Here is a 17,301-nt window from a genome sequence, read left to right on the forward strand (position 1 = left end):
CCTAACATTAAGTTAAGCATTTTTTTGAGCTCAGCTAGGATTTTAATATCAGGAAAATTTTCAAAAAGCATTATGCAACCGTTCTGACATGTATTTTCAAAATCAGTACACCAGCCTCATCAGGTCTAAAGGATTTATTTAACATTGTCCACAATTTGCACAGTCAAATCTGGTCATAGATCGTCTATAGAATATAAAAGAGTGATAAACTTTTAAATATATGTACCTTTATGATTTCCATTTGTTTTCCTGTCACTGCTCTCCACATACCTTGCAGATTTAAAGCGGTTGTTTGACTTAAATTTTGAATCTAGTTTTGGGCCCCCTTGCCCCAAACGATATTTTAGTAATATAATCACCAGAGTGCTGTTTCGGTGCTCCGGCACCATGGCATCTGTTCTGTGATGTCACCGGGTCTTCTGGCCCAATGACATCCCATAATCCTGTCATGTCGGTTTCCAATGTAGAAGCCCCAGCAGATTTAGGGGACGTCACTGATGTGTTAGCTCTCCTATTGGCTGCAGTGGTCACATTGGTAAACAACTACGTGACCACTGCAGCCAAAGTAAACAGAAGACCGGGGTACAGGAGCAGTGCGGCAGTGGAGAGGGGAGTATTGTTTTTTTTAAATATATTTCATCATATTGTGCCATCAATGTATTATTTTACTTGGAAAACCCCTTTAATACTTAAAATCCTTCAAATTGACATTTCAACCACAGGGACATCCTTAAGGAAGACGTATCACTGAGACTGGCAATATGTCATTACGGAGGTTTGTAATCTGTAGAGCGTCTTGGAACTTGGATTTAAGGAGAGTCAGAAAAATGAGCATAACAACAAATTTGTTTTCCTATTTTAGGCTATTTAAAAAAAAAACCAAATACCCCAATATTGGGAAACAACCCTACAGCTTACCTGATAAAGAGCTATTGTACAATATAGTAATTTGTTTTACTAGCTCGAACAAATGGCAGTTATTTACATATAGCAACAAATAAGGATATTAAAGGAAACTCTTATGTTCAAAATGCTGTCAAATCTCTGTTTATAAGCAAAATCAATTAAGCAGATTCATATATATTTCTGTGGAAAGAAATTCAGTATAACGTGTCATTTATTCATTCAGTTCTCTGCTTATTCTAAGTGTAAGAGTCCAGGCTGGTCGTCAATCACTGATAAAACCACCCCTTGGAATTCTAAGAAAAGAATGAGCAGAAGTTTAAACTAATAAATCACTAGTTACACCAGATCCTTTTCCACAAAAATATGTATATCAATCTACTGAGCTCCTCCTGCGCTATAACCTTCTGTCAGCAGATGTGACTGTATTTTCAACATGATGGGGTCCCTTGAAAGGGAATCTGTAGTGAATAAATCACCAAAATCACGACACTGCAGCCCATGTCAGTAATAAGAGGAAGAGTGAAGAAAACATCTTTATTTGGGCTACGCGTTACGATGCTATACTGGCTCCTTCATCGGGCCACTTACCTAAGTGACACATAGCCCCCCCCCCCCCCAAAAAAGATTTTATATTCATTCTTCCTCTTATTACTGACACAAATAGCAGCACCGATCTTTTTCCTCCTTTTGGTGATCTATTCACTATAGCATCCCGGACTTGGTTCCAATGTTCTGTAGTTAGATTTCTTTGGAAACAGAATGTTTGACGGAAGGACAGCAGCTGTTTAACCCATTCAGTGATCAGTGTTCCGTCATCCTCTAGTGCCTCAGGTGAGCGCTTCTGCTATAACACTTTATTTTCCCTCAGATACCTGCGCTATGGAAGTGCTTTTGGTTTTTTTGCAGTTATTTGAAAGGGAATCTGTCATGACTTGCATTAACACACATAAGGTAGTGTCAGATAGTGATGGATACCCTGAAAGTGACAGATTCCCTTTATGTACATTAGACACTGTGGCTAGAAAATACAATGCTATAATAATATAAAAAGTCTACACACGAGCACACTTTAGCCTACAGCCACATTCTAGGAAAAGGTAGACAGAAAAAAAACAAAATTCTAACTACAAAACCATCTGCCTGCATATTTCTGATATTAGTCATAACATTATAAAAACAGGGACACTTTTTTTCTAAGCAAAACAATGAAGTATATCACACTGGAGAAATGTATGAAAACCTGAAATGTGTTGAATAATATGTCTGTTGTCTTGATGTTGTATAGAGCATGCTTGTAAATTATAAACTCATTTTCCGCTAAAGAATAACAGCAATTTGTTGTGATTTTGTGCTCAATTAATAAAGAAACGTATTAATTAAATTGAAAGACGTAGGGAAACAGTTTAGTGGATATCAGAATAAACTTCCAGATTAAATGAAGTGCTCTTAATGTAAAATGGATCTGTCACTTAAATATGCTGCTCTGTGTAAGGCCGCATTCACACAGGCAGATTTTTGCTGCGGAATCCGGAGCGGGGATCCGTGGATCGGCAGCAAATACCTTCCATAGCATGCTAGGGAAATCTATTCTTCCTGCATACGAGTGGAAACCGATTGCGGTTTCCACTCACAGAGGAAAAATCACAGCTTGCTCCATTTTTGCATGGATTCCATGTGGGTGGCTTCCATTGAAGTTAATTAACATTGCGGACAGGTCGCGGATTCCGTGTCATTGCCTAGCGTCAGTGCAGGGAGAAAATAAATGTGAAAGAAAAAAATCTGTACTGCGCATGTCTGACGGCGAGCCGCCCAGTCAATCCGCAGTACAGGTGAAGAGGAGAAATGACAGGTACGCGTGGACGCTGCTGTCAGAATTGGATTCTGCTGCAGGCTCCCGCATACGGAATCCAGCTCTGCTGTATGCAGGTGGCCCAAGTGCAGGGAGGTGAACTCATAACTATGAATGTGCTGTAGTCTTTGATTTCTCCTATTAGTCTAACACCACAATATTATTAATGCTATTTAACTAATAAGAGAACTGATCTATCTCTGCAATGTGCTGCACCTCTAAAGCACAGCACATTTAGACAGCAGATCCACTTTAGGGATTTCCATACCTTATTTGCTGCGTTGCAGTTCATGGGTCCATATGAATATACTATAAGCTCAAATATATATATTGATGTGTCCTACCTTAACTTTCCTCTTGGCTGAATATGTTCAGTAATATGTGTCATGGGTCAATTACAGTGGCTTTTCAAAACAACATGATTTTGAGATACTCTATCACAAGACATCTATCCTATATATGTTTATGGTGGCTTCCCAGTGGTTGTATTGTGAATTTCTGAATTCAAGGTGTTTGTTAGCATGCATCGATATTGTATTGAATGTTTTATGAGAAACTGAAGTCCTTAAGCAAATTAGAGCTAGGGTAAAGATGGAAATATCTGTAGTTCGATTTCTTTGGAAACAGAATGTATAAAGGGACCTAACCAGCGTTAGAAAGAAATGGTCTGCTGTGATTGCAGATACATCACGGTCAGTCCATTGGCTATGTTTGGTATTGCAGTTCAGCTCTATTCACTCGAATGGGGTTAAGATGTAATACCAGACAGAACCCGTGGACAGATATGGCACTGTTTCTGGAAAAAAAAAAAAGCAGACTCTTTCTTTCTAGTCCTGGACAACTCTTTTAATAAAAACGTGAAAGCAAAAAAAAAAATAGTTTAAAACTAAATTTTAAAGTATTGTGAAACGTTGAAAATGGATTCCTTGTGTGGCACATGAAAGACTGTACTTACCACCCAACTTCAAACAGTACAGTAACACAAAAACTCCACTTTTGAACTGCATATTTACAACATTCTACTGTTTAAAATGACTACATAAAATGTTGACTATCTTTATGGATTCTTTGCTTTTCGCTTGTTCTGCTTTTCAATTTAATTTTTTTCTATTCAAGCCAAACACTAAATAAAACATTCTTTCTGATTCCTGTTTCCAGGATATGTCACATGAATGTGTGTAGATAAATCTCATACATACAATGGTCAAATGTTTACCTTTGTTTTTTGCATGAAGAGAGAATAAAAGAAGCACTGTACTTGGTACAAGATGATGAGATTATTAAATTCACGTAAAAACTTTGTTAATATTTTGTTCAAAAGAGGAGTTATATAACAAAATAAAATATGACAACTGTAATGCCGCTGGATTAACAAGACTTAATTCAAGAATGTTTACTGCTAGCATGCCTTGAAACCACATTAAAATAACCGTATGACTACTATCAGCATGGATTAAAAACCCTAATGTCATCATATGCATTTATCTCATCATATTAAAATGATTGTTTCAAGAAGACAACCCCCATCTCCGTCAATTTTCGGTGATCAGTAGTCATTATTGAGGAAGGCTGCAAGGGACATACAGTTTTACAAGTCTGACATTCATTTTTCCACAAAATGGCTAGAACGGGCCTTCCACAGCACTTCTAATTTGTGCCCTATGTTTTAGCTCTTAGGTCCTCCACTTGGGACCCCATTTACATCTGTGATGTCCTCATACTGTTTTAGGTTATATGAACATGGTTTACCTAAAGCCTGAAATAACAAGGGCATTTAAAAATTTAGATAAAGGGTGAGCTCTAATGTAATCTCTAAGAAATATAAATTACTATAGGTAAAATGGTGTATTTAAAGAAATTATACAACTAAAAAAGTGTTATTAAAGGGGTTGTACAGAATTTTGAAAAATACAGTTGCTTTCTTCTAAAGAATAATGCCATACCTGTCCACAGGTTTTGTTTGGCATTTAAACTTATTCACATTCACTTCAATGGAAATGAGTTGCAATACCAAACAACCCATGGACAGTTATGCTGCTGTTTCTAGATGAAACCAGCCATGTTTTTGTAATCCCATACAAACCCTTTAAGAATAATACACATTTGAACTTTTGGAATAGCACGCCTCAAGTTCCAGCATGTATTATGTTTTAACCAGCATAGTTTGTTAACAACTAAATATTCTCTGTACATTTAGATGTCATTTCTATAGACCAATGTAATATTACTAAGGTTTTAACTTTAAAACTTGTTGAACATGGAACCCAGCTTCCATCTGCATTTATTATACGAGTCTTTCAAAACACAGTGGCATAGGTAAAAACAACTTTGCGAAAAGAAGTTGAAGTGGTGCCCATAAAAGTTAGATTTTTTATTTTTTTCACCTCCCATAGAAGTATCTAGTTGGAAGGTTTGTGTGGTGATTTCATACATTGAGAACAAAGTGTTCTATTGCACAAGATTGCAAAAGTCTACTAATCCTAAAAATAATATCCATATTTAAAATAGTTGTGTCTGCCATTTTCCCATAATATTTATCCTCAGATATTAGGTAATCAAAGAAAATATATTAAAAATAGGAATTTTTTATTAAACAAAAAAAGAAAAAGAAAAAAAAAGGAAAAAAAAACCCACCACAAAGTAAAATAAATTCTACTAAAATGATTCAAAACGCATGACAAGGAAAAAATATAATTAATGACTAAAGTATAATCAAATACATTTGCATGGAGATATTGTAAATTGTATGCCAGTTAAAAGCAAACGAAGCCTATGAAGTCTACTGTGCGCACTGAAACATGTCTGTTTATGATAACAACCCATTTTTAAAAACCCACACTACAAGTTTTCACTAGGTCCTTTCTTGCTTTTTAAATTAGGCAATATTTATAGGTGCCATATTCTCTGTGTAGCATTAGACCTTCTAACAAAGAGTGGAAGGTCAATATTGTAGGTTTTTTTTTAAGAATAAAATTACGGGAGAATGTGAGAGTGATTGTAGAGAGAAAATTTTGGTCAGGAAGATTGTGGATAAAACATTTGACACAGTATTTAATTTGTAATTTCAGGCACAGTAATTTAACTTTAGATTTTGAAGTGTACATAATATATCTTTGTCCTGATTTGTAACTAAAGAAATATTGTTTACTGTATATACTGGAGTACAAGCAGAGCTTTTCAGCACAAAAAAAATGTGCTGAAAAAGCCCCCCTTCGCTTATACTCAAGTGAGGGTAAACAAACCCCTCAATACTCACTTCTCAGCCGGCGTCTGTGTCCCTGGCACAATGCTTTTCCCGGCGGTGCAGCAAGCTGCTTCAGACTTCTCCCCACTGTCATCTTCCTGGCTCGGTTTTCAATTCCCCTGCCGTCGGCGCTGTGTAACTAAGCACTGTGCTGTGATTGCATCGAGCGCCAGACAATCACAGCTGGAGCTCGATCATTCACAGCCATTCAGTGAATGACATCATTGAATAGCTATGATTGGTTTATCGAGCTTGGCTGTGATTGGCTGGTGCTCGATCCAATCACAGTGCTTAGTTACAAAGCGCCGACGTCGGAGGAATTGAAAACCAAGCCAGGGAGATGGCAGTGGGGAGAAGTCTGAAGCAGCTTGCCGCATCACGGGGGAGAGTATTGCACCAGGGACAGCATCGCGCCAGGGACACAGACGCCAGCTGAGAGGTGAGTATTGCGGGTTTTTTTTAACCTAGTATATACTCGAGTATAGCTAGGCTTATACTCGAGTCAATAAGTTTTACCAGTTTCTTGTGGTAAAACCTATTGACTTGGCTTATACTCTAGTATATACGGTAGTTTTTAATTTTGTAAAATGTAAATGTTGCAAGTCCCTTAGCGTTAACGATAAAGCCCTTTTTAATATGCTATCCTCTGCCCAGTATTAGAAACAAACTGAAATATATTTTTTAAAATCAGAAACTATATTTAGTGGCAGATAACCAGAGAGCAGAGAAAGTAAACTCTGATAAATTAATGTTGTTACCACTGTAACTTTTTTCTGCACCCCCAAAAAAAGTGTAGAGTAACAGCACCTTCCCCAATTTGCAAGCCAAAGAAGCGTGTATTCTTTTCAAGCAGCCATTAAAGGGTTTACCAGAAATATACGTTACTATTATGATCTTTTTATCAATTAGGCAGTGCTACAACCCTTTCAATGTTTATCCAGACACCATTGAGCATACATACATGCAGCTGTGTCTGCTACTCCATCACAGCCCCATTCAGGTGCAGGAGGACCACAGCTCTTTATTTCTGCTGATCAGTAGGGGTCCTGATGGTTGTACTCCCACTGACGTCACATTCATAGCTAATTTCTAAGGGCCCTTGTACACAGGACAAACTGTTGGGCACAGATGCCCTCACAGATTGTCCCAGTGATAATCGTTTCTGTGCTTTTACATAGGACTGATCATCACTAGTGAACAAAAGTCAAGTGGGCTGGCGATGATTCCAGCTCGCCCCCATTCTCAATAAACAGGCAGTTGTTCATAAGTAAACAACTTCCTGTTTACATGGCCAATCTGTCATTCAGGTTTCTGCATGCAGAAACTGAACGATTAATGAGAAGCAAACAAATTCTCATGTCAGGGCATGGATTTACACTGAGCGATAATTGGATGCGGGAATATGAACGATTTATTGGCCTGTGTAAAAGGGCCCTTGGAATAGACCATCAATGTGTTTTCTTGGAAGCTTTAAAAGCAAGAGATCGCGGAATGGACAAAAAATAACTTCTATTTCTTAAAGAGGTGCCATTGTTCACATACTACAATATGTTCCAGTGTAGTCATTCACAAGATACTCTATATTTTTCAGTTACTCATTGTTCACTTACTATATTCTCTGTCTCTGCGAGAAAAATAAGAACACCATTATTTGAATGCAAAATATCATATTAGAATACAAATATAAAGCAAACCATTCAAATTAGTATTAATTAAATTATCCAGTTGAGACCTCAATTAATGAAAAAGTACAATACCAGTACCCACATTGAAAATAAAGCAAATTATCAAAAAAAAGTAATGTCCAGTAGTAAGAATATTGCAAGACTCATGCAGCACCAGATACAGCCAAACTATTTTGCCTTATTGGAGCTGGAGCCAATGCAGTTTATAACACATCAAACTATCTCTGTTGAAGTATAAAATATGGCCATAAAAAATTTCCTTTTATATACTATGAGTCCATCCTGCAGTGCACAATTCAGAATTAAATCAAATGAAGAGAGTCTGCTCTTTGACTCGATCTTTGGCTGCTTATTTGCTTCCAGAATGCACTGTTGTGATTGAAGCTGGTCTCGGCCTACGATCTCCACCTACTGCTGTAATAGTTGAAGACGAGGTTACGCCAGACAAGAAGCTATATGGGCTGGATGGAGACTTACCTGTGGAAAAAGTACAAATAAAGGTGTTATGGAACTACCATATTGTTCACAAGTAACACAAAAGCAAACAATCATACAATGTAACTTATAGTTCATACTTTTGTGAATTCACACATGCCCTATGTTATATTGTTAAAGCGGCAATCCAACCTGAAGAAATCGAAGACCTATGTTCAGGAAAGGTCATCAATACCTGATTAGGAGTCTGCCACCCAGGAACCCTGACAATTAGTTGATTGAAGGGGCTGGAGTGCTCGTCCAAGTGCTTTCAACATTTAATGTTTACATCAGAGTACGATCCTGTTCATACTCAGAATACCTTATTTTTCACTTTGATGAGGCAAGCTTGCAGTACTCAGAACAGCAGCCCCGAAAAGTATGACATTCTGAGTATGAACAAGGTCGTACTCTGATCTAAATACTGAAATAGCAGCAATCGAACAAGGGCCTCAGTACCTTCAATCAACTGACTGGTGAGCATTTCGGGTGGCGGACACCCATTGATCAGATATTTATGACTTATCCGGAAGATAGCCTACCATTTTCTACAAACTTGTATAACCCCTTTAAGCTTTTTCATTTTTGTCAAGTAAACACATAAGTAAACACAAAAATATGTAAATTTAATTTCTGAACATTAAAACAACTAGTGAAGGCAATTAAAGTTCATAGTGTGAAAGACGCAGCTGATTCAAAATGGAGTGCTATGTTGAATATGCTTTTATATGACACATTGCATCTATTATTACATGTACCGTACCATGGCTACTTCAAAACAGATGGGGATCACTACATGAGAGGTATATGCTTCACTGTGGATCACTACATGAGAGGTATATGCTTCACTGGGGATCACTACATGAGAGGTATAATACTTTAAAACATTTACAAAAGTTAAATATGGGTACATTGTTTATAAAATACTTACAGCTATATTCACAATAAAGACGTGATAAGTAATGCAGTTTTACAGGAACTATATTAATGAGAAATATTTTGATTGTTTACCAAATATGGTTTTCAAACTATCCTCAGAAAGTTACAATTGCTACAAGTTGAAAATACACCCGCTATACAGGCTCCCATTGGCAGCACATAGAGCGCTTACAGCTTCACAGTATAAAGGCCTAGGGACAATGTGTGCCACCACACAGGCTCCACATAAATGTCTTATTTAATAAAACAGAGATTGTACTGTAGATATTTGGGTAAGGGCTTGATCACATCTTCGTTTTTAAGATCCATTTCCAGCTCTAGTATAGGAGCAAGAAAACAGCATCCAGTGGACGAATAGAACCATCATATGGCGGAACAGAACTGCACTGTATGGTCCCACTAACTATAATGTGGCCTGTTCAGTTTCTGGCTGGGCTTCCAGCAGTTTACAAGACAAAATAGCTCAGCATACTGTGCTATTTTATTGTATTTTTTAACGGAATTCGGTGATGGAAGTTCCGGTGTAGAAGAGCCCCAACTTAAGAAGCTGAATGTAAGAAATAGTTGTTGTAGTTTACTGCGCAGCATAACTAGTACTGATTACTATACACTTTACTGGGATAGCACAGTGCTTAATGCTGAAAATGGGCATCATATTTTTTCAAATCTTGCCTGCTGCAGTAACCAAAGGGTGCTGCCATAAGGAAGTTCTCACCTTAGACATTTCCTACTTACCTTTAATGTGTTCAATGTAGCAGCGATTACCAGGCTTAACAGGCAATTTCAGCATGAACGCATAAGAAATGAGCCAGTCATGTGCAGATGCTTGCTGAGGCCAGTGATTGGCTGAGTAATCGCATGAGCAGCAAATGACATGTGACTGCTGGAAGGAGGGGGAGGCCATTGGAAAGGTAAGTATGGCTTTTTTTTTCTATTTTACTACTTCAGCTTCTTCAGAAAACCCATTTAAGTCTTGTTGGTACACAATTTTGTATTCTTTTTCATGGCCGAATATTTGTGAGGTTTTGTTTACAAGTGGTATCACAATATCTTTTCCTTGTAATACATTCTATTATCTGTCTATTATCTATTATAATGCCATACTGTATATATACAAAATGACATACTTATATTCCGTTGTATATAACTCATATGCATTTTTTTACCCTTGTTGGTTCCTTCCATGTTACAAAATTTACTTACTATAATCCCCTTTTTTGCCAGTTGTTTAAATGCTTCATATAATGTAACACAAGCTTGATAAAGGAAAAAAAGACTAGATTGCACATATCATATCTCTATGACAATTTCACTTCTACGTGTATATGGATAGTAAATGCAGAATGTCTGGAACTTTATATATTGTCTTAATAAATGCAAAGTATGTCGTCTAACCTTCCTGATTTTGTACCTCACTTCTTATTGCCTGTGTGCACCTTGGAAAAGAAAAGAAGTGACCTTGTCTTTCCCCTCTTGCATGTTTTTGGTCACAGAGAACTAGAGACTGGATTTTCCATGATATGTTCACTTATTAAAACTGACAGTAAAAGACGGTTGAATTCAGTTCCGTTGATATTAAATTACTCATAACTTAAACTGGCCTGAGAATAAAACTTTGAGCAACCCTTCTTTAGAATACATGCGTAGGCTACAAAAAGACATGGATGTACTTAATTCAAGTAGGGATAGTATTTCAATAATGAATACACCTTAAACTTTCCACTATGTTATTGGGACAAATTCATGTAAAAGTAGGAAAAGGAGTCTGATGTCTAACTTCTTTTACAAGGTTCCTTAAAACATGACTCACAAAACACATACGCTCAATAAAGTCATGATGACTGAAGTTTTCCTCTAAACACAAATTTGTTTAGAGTTATAGCAGACCAGCTCAAGGAGATAAAGTATTTTCTCTTTATGTCATATTCAGTTATTCTAGTTGTCACCTCTCATGGTATAGTTCTCCAGAATATTTTATGAATGCAAATAATATGAGGATCCACTAATATCACCTGAAGCAGTCTTAGAAAATGTATGATTCGCTTTTTATTGTTTGTTCTATTTTTGAAAAATTTTCATTTTTGAGTTTTTGTTTTTTTTGTTATAACATAGGACGGTTGATATGAGTATTTCTTAGAGTATTCAAGTTTGCAGCTTATGCTGCCATGTCAATAGTATTTAAGCTAGTTTTATCCCGTCCACTGATAACTTGTACTTTATTCTCTTGCTAAAACGGTCACAAATCATAAGCACTGAATGGGCACTTTATTTGAGACACCCATCTAGTAGCGCATTGGACATCCCTTTGGCCTTAAAGGGACTAGATCACCAAAATTTTTCCGTATTAATTAAAACCAGATAGAAAACCATATTTCATTTTCGTAATCCGTTCTTATTTTCTGATTGTAGATTTTTTATTCTGTTGTCTGTACATGACTATGAGGGCTGCCATCTTTCCTGAGCTGCATTTAGCAGCCTTTAAATGCAAACCACCATGGCATTGGAAGAAAAATATCAGCTTATATATATCCAGGTTAAAATGAACTATAGTATATTCATTTTAAAGTTAATGACAGAACCCCTAAGGTGAAACTCCAATTTTGGGAAATCTCTTTAATCATTTTAAGGAGAGTAACATAATAATTTCCAGCCATTAACCTGTTTGAACATATAGAGAATACAAGTTATCTGTCAGTCTGGCGAAGCATGTCACAATCTGCTGAAATACATTCAGTTTGTGCCAGCATTTAATTAGTATAATATAGGCTGCCGTGTCTGTATTCTGCTGAAATCTGTGTGGCAAAGGTGGGATATTTGAAATTTCTCGTAGGCCTTTAGGTTATTACTGGATTCTGCTTGAGAAGGGAGCAATTACAATACTACTATATGAGCAATATGGAATTACCTAATGCAAACACTGATGAGCTACAAAGCCCAACTTCATTTGTCACTAATAATATCAAACTTAATAACTTGGTGCTGTTATCACTGAGGAAAAATATACCTACAGTCTTTACGACTTGTTCCATCTGGAAGAGCGTTTGCAGGGTTGTGTCCACTGGACATACTTGAACTGTCTTGGCTGCTTCCAAGGTGCAATCTTCTCATGTGTCTTACTACTGCAGTAGCATTAAATGCTTGCTGAGGGATGACAGAACTTACATGTCAGAAACCGCACACATAAATCTAGTTACATTTTTATATTATTCAGTATGGGTTTGCATAAAAGCATACACTGAAACTATTAATCAGCTAAATAACGTGTCGGTGGTGGTTTAGTAGGGAAGAAACCAAGAGTACAGATTTCCTTAAAAACTTTCATAAGAGCATTCACCCTTGAATAAACAGGTAAGATTTTTAATTGAAGACCAACAACAATTAAAATGTTAAAAACAATAAAGCAAAACACAAAGTGGAACCGTAAACTTCTTAGTTTTGTATTTAGAAAAGAATTTCCAATGTTTTTTAGGGATTACATTAGATGTATAGGATCTGTGTTTACAACATACTTACCATGTCCAAATCTGACATAAAATTAAGGCATCATATGTCACACATTGCATGTCTAAAATTAATCCTAAAGCAAAGTGCCTTCTAAATGATACAATTGCATAGGGGAGTGGGGGAAGGGGGGGGGGAGAGAGAGATCCCCCCTGTTCCCCACTGCTACCCCCCCGCTCCAACACGCCGCCCCACGCCCCCCAAATCTTTTCGTCCGAGTAGTAAGTTACTCGGAAAAAGCGGTGCTCGAGTTCAAAAACACCCGAACCGAGTAGGTTCGCTCATCTCTAGTCATGATGTGACAGTAAGTGCTATGCACTAGTAGGAGCATGACTCTGCAGATGGTGGGTGATTAGGCAGGCTGTGAGGTGGATTGCCTGTTCAGTGCTGATATACTCCGGTTCCTCTTCTCCGTGGGTGACGTCATTCTGGTTTTAGCATGCATGCTGATCAGATCTCTGTCTGTTTGTCTGATCCATCAGATGTCAGTGACAGAATAGGCCCTCTGAGTTGCTAATGTTTGGTTGCCCTTATTGGGGTGATCATCCTGCTTCTACGCAGGTTTTTCCCCACCAAAGTGGGTTATGGATAGAATTCTCACTCCTGTATTCATTTGTCTTAATAAAATGTATATGTTTTAGCATATTTGTGGTATTATGTTTCCATTCAAGTCCAAGTAGGTCATATAATTTATGTCTTTGTTTGACATGACGATGACATCTGTGAGGGGCACCGTACTTGCACTTTGCAGAAATGTAACAAGTTGCTATTTTTTCCCTTGTCCGTTTTCTTTTTATTAACTTCAGGTTTATAAATGTAAGTAACAAAATGAAAAAACCATCGGTATGTAAGTATATAAATATATCAACAAAAGAAAAATAAATGAAAAGTGGGAGAGAAGAAACAGTGACTCATGAAATTAATTGTAACATCATTATTTCAATTTACTGCAATATACTACATACATACTGACTGATATCAATGTCTTATTGGTATACGGTTTGTTGGCATTTTACAGTAGTATACCAGTTTTATACAGTTTTGAAGTACAGGAGCAGTTGTATGTCAACATAACAATGGAGTAGATGGCCAATCAAAGAATCTAGCTGAAAATGGTAACTGGCAATTGACTATTCAGTTTTGTCCTGGAATCAAGCTTTGTATGTGTTAAAAGCCAACTTCTAATCTGCCATCAAACCCTTGGTTCCATCTACATCCATTTTCTTTCTTTTTATTACATACATTATCACACTTTTCATGCTTCTTAAGACAGTAAAAAAAGCAATCGCATTTTGTAAACACTTACCCTCCATTTACTTTTTGCAAAGTTTTTACGTATTTGAGCACTAACAGATTCATGTATGTTTTTACAGAGGGCGGTATCTCCAGCAATCCTGAAAAATATTCCAAATACAGATTTTGTATTTAAACATCAACTACATAAACAGTGATAAATCTTCTCAGTGTTGGACTGTCAAAATTATTTCAAGGCCAAAGTGACAACACAGTCCAGAAGAACAGCCGTACAATGGCAGGCCTCTCTGATATGTAACATGAAGCTCCTAGGCCTCAGTTCAAATCTGTAACAGGACCCCCCACCGTGTGCCATTGATAAAACTAGTACCATTCTTATCCTCAGTTAAATCAGGCTGAGCTACAGTACAGGATACAGCTCATGGAAAAGAGTGGCCCTGTTTCTGGATGCAAGAAAGTCATATTTTGATAAACTAATAAACCTTTTTAAAAAAGGCATCCTTACAATGCCAAAGGTGTAGTCATACATCTGTCTACAAGCCATGAATAGCAAATACATATGTATTGTTATCTAGACTTATATTCTAAAACTGACTGCTCTATGTCATTGCCATGCTTGTGTAAATGCCTGGTTTCACTAGAGTTTTAACCCCTTACAGACCAGGGTGTTTTGTTTCAAAAAGACCAGCCACTCTTTAGGGATTTTAAAGATGTTAATCATATCTAGCCAAGATTGATATATCACATGACCCCCTTCTCATTTGAAAAACCTGAACTGAATTCAATATGGCGGATTTCAAAATGGCTGTCAAAAAGTCTCCTCTAAAAAATGCATTCTCCTGCCCAATTATTAAGGTGCATTTACACGGCAAGATGATAGCTCAAAATTCGCTCAAAACAGCAGTTTGAGTGACAGTTTTGAGCGATCACTTTGCAGAAGCTCTTAAGTAGCTAATTTGCTACCTAACTGCTTATTAGTGTCTAAATGAAGGCTTTTGCTGTTTGCAGAAGACAGTGGAAGCACTGTCTTCTGCAAGCAGCTGCTTTGTTCTCGGAGCTCTCAGCTGGTATCCCGCTGAGCTGATAGCGCCAAGAACAGCAGGAGCTGCTTTGTTCTCAGAGCTATTACTGAGAGCTCCGTGCGGCATACCAGCTAAAAGAATGCTATCAGCATTCAACTAAGCGCGTGGTGCTGATAAGGCTCATTGCTGAACTTTAGCTTGCAAGAAATCAGCAATGAACGAATAGTGCACGAACAGTGCACGATGGTAGCATGTTTAGACAACGATTATCGCTCAAAAAATGGATTTTGAGCGAATTTTAAGTGATAGTTGTTGTGTCTAAATGGGCATTTACTTTTACACCCAACTTAATCTTTCATTATAACACCAGTTAAACGGATGTGTCTAGACTTTTGCCTCCCCCTGCATATAATTGAATCTAATTAACTGCCGATGAACAAGAATCTGATATTGTTGAAATATCACAAAGAGGAATCTTGCATTAGGGTTGTATGCTACAAACATTTAGTTTTTGCTCAGGAGAGGCACTATGTTTATTTAATGTCACCACAATGTTATATGCTGGGAAAATCTGCTGTAAAAACGCTTACTAATAATAAACTTTTTATATTGCTTTAAGTAAAAAAAAACTAAAGATCTGATGTTTTATGCATTACCATTTACTAGAAAAACAGGTAAGCCTTTTCAAATACATGATTTCAATTACCATGAGTCTGTGTGTATATTCCATGCTCAAACCTTATGGAACATGTTTATCCTTCAGAGCTTATGTTTTGATTTTCGTTCCATCAAGATGTGTTTGCAATAGTTTAGCTCACAAGTTTATTTTGACATCTAGTGGCAGAAGATATAGGTTTACAGCAAGGGTATGTTTAGATGTGGTGGAAATTTTGCATGCCACAATTTTGACATGGATTTCACGGTTTTCTTTTCAAAGATTGAAGTCTGTAGAAGTAATCCAGAACATAGGGCAGATTTGAAACCCATGCATTTGTTTTCTGCTGCATGTGAATAAGAGGCTTTCTAAAACTCCATTCTGTCGCACTGAAGTTTGTTGTAAAATTGTTTTGTGAAATCCACATTAGTAAATGGCAACAAATCTGCTATAAGTGAACCAGGCTTCAAAGTTGTGTTAAAGGATACTTCCAACGATAGTGCCGGTCATGTCTCTAACAAGAAGCTTTAAAGTGTTGGTGGGAGAGAGCAGAGAGTACCATCTTTGGAAGTACCTTTTTAATATTCTATGAGTTTTCTTATTACAAGCTTTTCTGCATTTACTTCAGTCTGATATTAAAGGACATACTATTGCGTGTACACTATGCTCAAACAATTTTTGAAATTAGCACGTATATTGACGCATTCTCGGAAATCAGTGACTGCAATATTTTTCTACAAATAATGGCAATTACAGAGCATGTTAGCCAAGCACTATTAAGTCATTCATTGGATTTGGCTATCTCCTGCAGTCCCATAGACTTGAATAAAATGTGACTACTCTCAGTAGGAGAAACAAAGTAATCCTGTAGATAGTATAGCTTTTAATGGCTAACAAAAATACATTATGTTATAGTGAGCTTTCGAACCTACTCAGTGTTCTTCCTCAGCTTTAATGGAATAGATCCGTTTGGTATAAATGACATTCATTCAGCCATTTAGTTTTGCCAGGAGGGTTGATTGCTTGCAGTGCTAAACACAATGACTACTTGTTTACTCATGTTACAGAAGACAAAGGCTTTTCATCACACTAATTAAAAACCTCCTGGCCTAAAGATTCCTTGCATAAACACACACCAATCTGAGCAAACAACATATACAGTGTTTACTTTAGCTAATGAGGAAAATGGGAAAGTTTTTTTAATGATCATCTTTAAGTGTAATTGCTCAGCATTTGAAAGCAAAAAAGGTCGTTAATTCGTGTTTATTGAAACGACAATCGTATGTAAACGGCCATGCTATCTTTGCTATAGATTTCTCATATGCTCCATTGTAACATGAAGCCTCTTGAAATATTTAAGCCAATGTTGAGTGTGTGAAAGATGGTTATAAACTTGTACCCCCAAATTATTCTATGATATTGAGATTTGAAGTTTCCTTCATATGTTGTGTCATTGGCTAGAAAAATGCTCAGCCACAGGTAATTCGGTCTTTCTTTCTTTAATTGTGTGGCAATGAAACCTCATCCTCACTTTCAGTTTTTTTTCTGTTTCTCCAACATCAAGCTCCCCAACAGGACATTTACTGCATCGGATCAGGTACACAACATCAGGCATGGAACATGTGAATGTCCCCGGGATCCTATAGTCCAGCTGTGTGTTTGGGGTTTGTATCTTGTCCATGGTCAGCTGCAAAGCCTGCTCACATGTACTGACCATGGACAAGATACAAATTCCCCCCACACAACAGAACTATGAGATCCCTGGGCCATTC

At 37.1% G+C, this 17,301-nt stretch overlaps 1 protein-coding gene and 1 long non-coding RNA gene across 2 annotated transcripts in view; one reads left to right on the plus strand and one right to left on the minus strand.

The window, feature by feature from the left end:
* Window positions 1–17,301, plus strand: part of LOC136612021 (uncharacterized) — a 516,282-nt gene that overhangs the window by 96,658 nt on the left and 402,323 nt on the right. The gene's annotated exons all lie outside the window — the stretch shown is intronic.
* The window catches only part of CAMK1D (calcium/calmodulin dependent protein kinase ID), a 254,369-nt gene continuing 243,199 nt past the window's right edge, over window positions 6,132–17,301 (minus strand). Inside the window, exons 9-11 of the mRNA XM_066592044.1 lie at window positions 13,905–13,992; window positions 12,106–12,238; window positions 6,132–8,161 (exon numbers count right to left, since the gene is read on the minus strand). Of these exons, the coding sequence (XP_066448141.1) occupies window positions 8,034–8,161; window positions 12,106–12,238; window positions 13,905–13,992 (349 nt within the window). The 3' untranslated portion in view covers window positions 6,132–8,033. The remainder of the gene's footprint in view (window positions 8,162–12,105; window positions 12,239–13,904; window positions 13,993–17,301) is intronic.

The sequence above is a fragment of the Eleutherodactylus coqui genome, chromosome 2 (genome assembly GCF_035609145.1).
Source record: "Eleutherodactylus coqui strain aEleCoq1 chromosome 2, aEleCoq1.hap1, whole genome shotgun sequence".
Lineage (NCBI taxonomy): Eukaryota > Metazoa > Chordata > Amphibia > Anura > Eleutherodactylidae > Eleutherodactylus > Eleutherodactylus coqui.